This window comes from Borostomias antarcticus (assembly GCF_949987555.1).
Source record: "Borostomias antarcticus genome assembly, chromosome: 15".
Classification (NCBI taxonomy): domain Eukaryota; kingdom Metazoa; phylum Chordata; class Actinopteri; order Stomiiformes; family Stomiidae; genus Borostomias; species Borostomias antarcticus.
Window position 1 is genome coordinate 24,645,782 of NC_140248.1, and position 7,500 is coordinate 24,653,281.

At 46.9% G+C, this 7,500-nt stretch overlaps 2 protein-coding genes across 2 annotated transcripts in view; one reads left to right on the top strand and one right to left on the bottom strand.

Annotated features, from left to right (window-relative positions):
* The window catches only part of LOC311318971 (pecanex-like protein 3), a gene marked incomplete at both ends in the record, with an annotated part of 18,284 nt that extends 12,896 nt beyond the window's left edge, over positions 1-5,388 (top strand). Inside the window, 4 exons of the mRNA XM_084450405.1 lie at positions 2,774-2,790; positions 3,082-4,248; positions 4,382-4,531; positions 5,232-5,388. Of these exons, the coding sequence (XP_084306531.1) occupies positions 2,774-2,790; positions 3,082-4,248; positions 4,382-4,531; positions 5,232-5,388 (1,491 nt within the window). The remainder of the gene's footprint in view (positions 1-2,773; positions 2,791-3,081; positions 4,249-4,381; positions 4,532-5,231) is intronic.
* A 2,022-nt stretch (positions 5,389-7,410) lies between these two features.
* The window catches only part of LOC311318577 (complement factor B-like), a 19,391-nt gene continuing 19,301 nt past the window's right edge, over positions 7,411-7,500 (bottom strand). The window contains exon 18 of the mRNA XM_084449938.1: positions 7,411-7,500. This exon is cut by the window's right edge and continues 209 nt beyond it. The gene's annotated coding sequence lies outside the window, so the exon portion shown is untranslated.

Genomic DNA, 7,500 nt, shown 5'->3' on the forward strand with positions numbered 1-7,500 from the left:
GCTACATCTGTATTCTAATGGAACGTTTTAAAGGAAAGGGACATTTGCGTGTTTTGTAAAAGAGAAAGAGTCCATAAGAGAGAAGCAGGTAGAATGCTTTATTCTGCTCTGTGTGGATTTTGCCCTGGAGTCGTGTGATGACACAGAAAGCTATCAGACTGTCTAGTACTAGGGGTGTATACCTGTAATGCTATCACACTGTCTTGTACTAGGGGTGTATACCTGTAATGCTATCACACTGTCTAGCACTAGGGGTGTATACCTGTAATGCTATCACACTCTCTAGTACTAGGGGTGTATACCTGTAATGCTATCACACTGTCTACTAGGGGTGTATACCTGTAATGCTATCACACTGTCTAGTACTAGGGGTGTATACCTGTAATGCTATCACACTGTCTAGTACTAGGGGTGGGTCCTAGCTCCCCCACTGAGAGGGGTGAAGAATTCTGTGTTCTGTTCTGGGATTTTTAAAATTAAGTATTTAACACAGAATGCAGGAAACAAAGTCTGTAAAACTTTTTTCTGGGGGGGGGGACCCCCACACCCCCCTGCTTTTGTTTAGAAATGTTTGAGATCTCAAGGTCGTCAGTGTGCACATAACACCCAACATGGGTTTGGGCCGAACACAGAGGGCCCTGTATACTGCAGCCTTTTCCTTCAGGGCCAGATCTGCACACACATCTACACAAACGGTTCAAAAGATTAACAGGTGATACGGAATAAATGAAAGATCAAGATGGCTGACGGATGAAATAATGAACTGAAGAAAATAAAAAGGCTACATTTTATTGAATGGAAACAATAGATTCCGGACTCTCCCTTTATGACACGGCTTGAGAATTCTGTGCATTCCACAGACTACTGCTGTCAAGGTCTGGTCATTACGAGTAGATCATTCCTCAAGCAATGGGCGAGGCTAGCTGTCTCTAATATACAGTATATCCAACTCTGGAGGCTAATAATGTGGCCAGCACATCGACATTCTGTCGTATTAAATGGCTGCGTTACGTCACCAATTAATCGGAATAAATCGACAGAATCGGATAACGGGAAACCAGTTTGTGCCAAGACAATTTTCGTCGGCTTGAAAAGCCCCAGATTCATTGACTGGAGTAGCTGTAAGGTAGGTCTATGCTGTAAGGTAGGTCTATGCTGTAAGGTAGGTCTATGTTGTAAGGTAGGTCTATGCTGTAAGGTAGGTCTATGCTGTAAGGTAGGTCTATGCTGTAAGGTAGGTCTATGCTGTAAGGTAGGTCTATGTTGTAAGGTAGGTCTATGTTGTAAGGTAGGTCTATGCTGTAAGGTAGGTCTATGCTGTAAGGTAGGTCTATGTTGTAAGGTAGGACTATGCTGTAAGGTAGGTCTATGTTGTAAGGTAGGATGTTGTAAGGTAGGACTATGCTGTAAGGTAGGTCTATGTTGTAAGGTAGGATGTTGTAAGGTAGGACTATGCTGTAAGGTAGGTCTATGTTGTAAGGTAGGATGTTGTAAGGTAGGACTATGCTGTAAGGTAGGTCTATGTTGTAAGGTAGGATGTTGTAAGGTAGGACTATGCTGTAAGGTAGGTCTATACTGTAAGGTAGGTCTATGTTGTAAGGTAGGACTATGCTGTAAGGTAGGTCTATGCTGTAAGGTAGGTCTATGTTGTAAGGTAGGTCTATGTTGTAAGGTAGGTCTATACTGTAAGGTAGGTCTATACTGTAAGGTAGGTCTATGTTGTAAGGTAGGACTATGCTGTAAGGTAGGACTATGTTGTAAGGTAGGTCTATACTGTAAGGTAGGTCTATGCTGTAAGGTAGGACTATGCTGTAAGGTAGGTCTATGTTGTAAGGTAGGTCTATACTGTAAGGTAGGTCTATACTGTCAGGTAGGTCTATGCTGTAAGGTAGGTCTATGCTGTAAGGTAGGTCTATGCTGTAAGGTAGGTCTATACTGTAAGGTAGGTCTATGCTGTAAGGTAGGTCTATGTTGTAAGGTAGGATGTTGTAAGGTAGGTCTATGCTGTAAGGTAGGACTATGCTGTAAGGTAGGTCTATGTTGTAAGGTAGGATGTTGTAAGGTAGGTCTATGCTGTAAGGTAGGACTATGCTGTAAGGTAGGTCTATGTTGTAAGGTAGGATGTTGTAAGGTAGGTCTATGCTGTAAGTTAGGTCTATGCTGTAAGGTAGGTCTATGCTGTAAGGTAGGACTATGCTGTAAGGTAGGTCTATGCTGTAAGGTAGGTCTATGCTGTAAGGTAGGTCTATGCTGTAAGGTAGGTCTATAATGTAAGGTAGGACTATGATGTTAGGTAGGACTATGCTGTAAGGTAGGTCTATGCTGTAAGGTAGGTCTATGCTGTAAGGTAGGACTATAGTGTAAGGTAGGTCTATGCTGTAAGGTAGGTCTATGCTGTAAGGTAGGTCTATAATGTAAGGTAGGTCTATGCTGTAAGGTAGGTCTATGCTGTAAGGTAGGTCTATGCTGTAAGGTAGGTCTATACTGTAAGGTAGGTCTATACTGTAAGGTAGGTCTATAATGTAAGGTAGGTCTATGCTGTAAGGTAGGTCTATGCTGTAAGGTAGGTCTATACTGTAAGGTAGGACTATGCTGTAAGGTAGGTCTATACTGTAAGGTAGGTCTATAGTGTAAGGTAGGTCTATGCTGTAAGGTAGGTCTATGCTGTAAGGTAGGTCTATACTGTAAGGTAGGTCTATGCTGTAAGGTAGGTCTATGCTGTAAGGTAGTACTTCCCTGATCGTGTCCAAGTTTGTATCATTTGCAACTGCAGACCGCAGCTGAGCTTCTGTAGGCGGAGCTGCTCATCACACTGTGGGAAATTGCTTTTCAGCCTGTATACACACCTTTAAAGCACATCAAAGTTGAGCTACTCGGCGATTACAACACTTCATCCTTAAAGAGTGCAGGGTGAGTGCAGGAGCCAGGATCTCATTTATTACAGTGCAAGTGCAGCACATGTAATAACACTGTAATTAACACTGTAATTAACACTGTAATTAACACTGTAATCACATGTGCTGCACTAGAACACTGACCCTAAGAATGTCCCTGATATAACAACCCTGCTTTCCATTCCAGGAGAGAGGAGAGAGGGGTGAGTCCCAGTGAGTCTGAGGACGGGCAGGTCACAGAGACATGTCCCAGTGAGGAGTCTGAGGACGGGCGGGTCACAGAGACATGTCCCAGTGAGTCTGAGGACGGGCAGGTCACAGAGACATGTCCCAGTGAGGAGTCTGAGGACGGGCGGGTCACAGAGACATGTCCCAGTGAGTCTGAGGACGGGCGGGTCACAGAGACACCCCGGGCTGAGAGGAAGGAGGAGGATGTAACTGAGGAGCCCTGGGGCGTGTCAGGGCCCCTGGGGACAGGGAGGGGCCCTACAGCGTGGATGTGGGACGGCTTCTCTGTAGAAGACTACTGTCCCAAACCAGCCAGCCCCACACAGGACACACCCACACAGGACACACCCAGACGGGACACACCCATCCAGGACGTTAGTACCAAGAGGTGTCTCCCCAGGGTGACGGTGCCTCAGCCTTCCCAGGTGACCCAGCGAGAGGAGAGGCGGGGCCCCAGGCTGCGGGGTCTCTGGAGGGCCTGGGAGGAGCCCGCCAACGAGACCCCCGCCCGGCCCCCATCCTGCGCCAGGCCTCCGCCCAGGAGCCCCCGCCTGCCCCTGCGTGACAAGATGGTGGACGAGTGCAAGAAACAGAGGATGGTTCTGAGTGACAAACGGAGAGAGCTCTTCCTCGCCATGCAGCGGCCCTTCAGCTCGGGGACCAACGCTCCCCAGTCCCGGGGGACCAGGGTTGTTGCTGAGGGGCACGACGGAGAGAGACCGGCGTCCAGACAGCCGGAGGGGAGAGAGAAGCCTCGGGGTCGCGCTGCTGACCTCTCTTTTCAGAACACAATGGATCAAACCGCCCAGCTCGGCGCTCCGCGGGCCCCTCCCACTGCTGGGGAGAAGAAGCTCGCGTTCCCACCTGCCGTCAACCGGTCAGTACCGGGCTGTGTCACGCTCCACCACAGGTGTGAGGAGCCTCTCGGGCGGGTCAGGCGCACAGCGCAGCACACCGCGCCAGAACCGCTCCGTTTCCAGACCGTCGCTCCCGGCACACAGAAGGGACCCGCCGGTGATGATGGAACCAAGGCCTCGACGCCGCGTGTGAAGTGGGACGTGGCTAGATTCACGGCCAGATCTCCGAGACTCACCAAGTCTGCTCTGCTTCGAGAGGAGGTGGCGAGGTGAGTGTGTGTGTGTGTGTGTGTGTGTGTGTGTGTGTGTGTGTGTGTGTCTGTGTATATAGACAGAGGCTGTGCTTCTGTGGAGAATCCTTTTTTGCGGCCATTTTTTCTCAGCATGGTGCTGTGTGGGCAGGGGGAGATTATCAGAGAGGGAGGAACGGAGGCTGAGAGCGGAGCGGTCGTCCATCACCTGGTCAGGGCTTCGGGGAGAAGTGGCCAAGTGTCTGGAAGCTCAGAGAGAGCGCAGCGGTTCCCGGGCCCGGCGGCAGCAGCAGAACCAGCGGTACGGTGCTGGTCCATGACTGAGCCTGGTGGAGGGTTAGCATGTGCTAGAACTGCACACACTGTCTAGTACTAGGGGTGTATACCTGTAATGCTATCACACTGTCTAGTACTAGGGGTGTATACCTGTAATGTTATCACACTGTCTAGTACTAGGGGTGGGTCCTAGCTCAACCACTGAGAGGGGTGAATAATTCTGTGTTCTGTCCTGAGATTTTTAAAATTAAGTATTTAACACAAAAATGCTATTTTCATTCTTTAAAAGTCTCCAGAATGCAGGAAACAAAGTCTGTAAAACTATTTTTGTTCTGGTGGAGGAACCCCACACACGCCTGCTTCTGTTGAGAAGCCAAACTGCTTGTTTTTGTTTAGAAGCCAAACTGCCAAAGTGCACTGCTAAATGAGGGGGCGGCTGTAGCTCAGTTGGTAGAGTGGGTCGTTCAGTGATCGAAGGGTCAGCGGTTTGAATCCCAGCTCCGACTGTCCACATGTCGAAGTGTCCTTGAGCAAGACACCTAACCCCAAATTGCTCCCAATGAGCAGGTTAGCACCTTGCATGGCAGCTACCGCCATTGGTGTGTGAGTGTGTGTGTGAATGGGTGAATGAGAGGCCATTGTAAAGCGCTTTGAGTGCCGCTAAGGTGGAAAAGCGCTATATAAGTGCAGTCCATTTACCATTTACCATTCCCTTTGTGACCCAGGAGGGAGATGAGGGCGCGGGACAGCGAGTATCGAGCAGAGTTAGCGGCCATCATGGAGAGAGTGAACAGTAGGCCACTCCTGCTGCAGCGTCATTGGCAGGTGAGAACTGCACCACCCATATTCACAGTGCTGGACCTGAGTTATCTGGTCAGATGAGGCGAAGCCCCCCGCTGCAAACGTACTGCGCATCTGGGAAAAGTGCTGCTTCATGAATCAGAATGTCTTCTCATCACAGTGTTGCTTCATGAATCAGAATGTCTTCTCATCACAGTGCTGCTTCATGAATCAGAATGCTTCTCATCACAGTGCTGCTTCATGAATCAGAATGTTTCTCATCAGAGTGCTGCTTCATGAATCAGAATGCTTCTCATCAGAGTGCTGCTTCATGAATCAGAATGCTTCTCATCAGAGTGCTGCTTCATGAATCAGAACTTCTCATCAGAGTGCTGCTTCATGAATCAGAACTTCTCATCAGAGGAGACGTGGGTCACCCTCTACGAGCAGCTGGAGGACCACTCTGTTGTGACAGAGGCTTCTACAGGATCAACCTGCCCATGGACAACATGAACAATGAAATAAATGTGACATTATTCACTTAGAGTAAGACACTGTACTGTCCCTACACCCCCTCCCGACCGCTACGCACTGCTACGTCGGGGCGACTGGTTGCCCCGTCACTCCGAGGCCCCTGCGGTCGATCGACACGGTCACGGCTCTTCTCTGTCCTGGCCCCGCAGTGGTGGAACGAACTGCCCACTGATGTCAGGACAGCAGAGTCGCTGCCCATCTTTTTCGTCGCAGGCTCAAAACTCACCTCTTCAAGAAGTACTACAACGATCCATCTTAAGCACCTATTGTATTTTAGATTGCTATTCTTGCACTTTGCCTTCAGCACTAGATTATGCTCTTAGTCACTTGTTTTAGAGAGCAGATGCACTTGTGAGTTCTGGCGAGTAGTAGTACATTGGCTTTTCCTACGTTAAATGAAATTATTATATCATCAGCTGATAAAAACGCGTCACACAATTCCATCTGTGTGACACCTCTGAAGAAGACGGAAGTTTATCCATCGTCAGGTATGAAACATTATTCTACCAAAATGTCTGATATAAAAGAAAATATTGATCTTAACATAAATGAAGACATAAAGAATCATATACAACCAAATGCAATTATTGTTAGTCGCTTTGGAGAAGTGTCTGCTAAATGACTGTAATGTAATGTAATGTAATGTAATGTATTGGATGTACAGTAGCATCATACTTCCAACATTATTAATCAAGACTTTGTTTTTATTGAGACTTTTTATTGGTGGTAAGAAAACAAGAGGAGCTTGTAACCCAGGTGCTTAACCCAGGTTAACCCATGCTTAACCCAGGTTAACCCATGCTTAACCCAGGTATGTATAGAGACACCCTATAAAGAGTGCTCTTTTCTAATGTATAGAGACACCCAATATGTTTCTTTGCAACTCCAAAAACGATCCTCCATTAAATGTAGTGAATTGTATAATTACATTGGAATTGCTTTTAGCACTTAGCCTCTTACGAAGACAGTTAAAACAGACCATGCTTTAAAATGCCAATGGTAAAAGATTTGATTGATTACTGGGATTACAGGTGTTAACTGCTTTGGTTGGATAGTTGAGGAGCCAGGCCTAGCCACGAACTAACCCTAACCTTAACCCTAACCTTAACCCTAACCTTAACCCTAACCCTAACCCTAACCCTAACCCTAACCTTAACCCTAACCCTAACCCTAACCTTAACCCCAACCCTAACCTTAACCCTAACCCTAACCTTAACCCTAACCTTAACCCTAACCCTAACCCTAACCCTAACCCTAACCCTAACCCTAACCTTAACCTTAACCCTAACCTTAACCCTAACCTTAACCCTAACCCTAACCCTAACCCTAACCCTGTATTCATTAGAGATCACATTCCTGCATTTCTAAACAAAAATGGCTAAACATGATATAGTAAATAAAACTCAGCTATCTTTCACGTACAGCTTGCGAATTTCTGCAACACCAGTATTTGGAACAGTATCCTTCTTTAGACGGCAAGATTATTATAATGATGATTATAAACAGTGATATCTATAAACAAAGACATGGAGATGTTTTCAGCAAGCTTAATGGAAAGGAAACAATGTATTTAGTGATGATTATCAGCACTAACAAGAATTCTTGTTTTAATCAAATTAAAGACGGATACTTCAAACCAACCACCAGGTTTTCAAACACAGTGCTTGCATGCACAGAAAT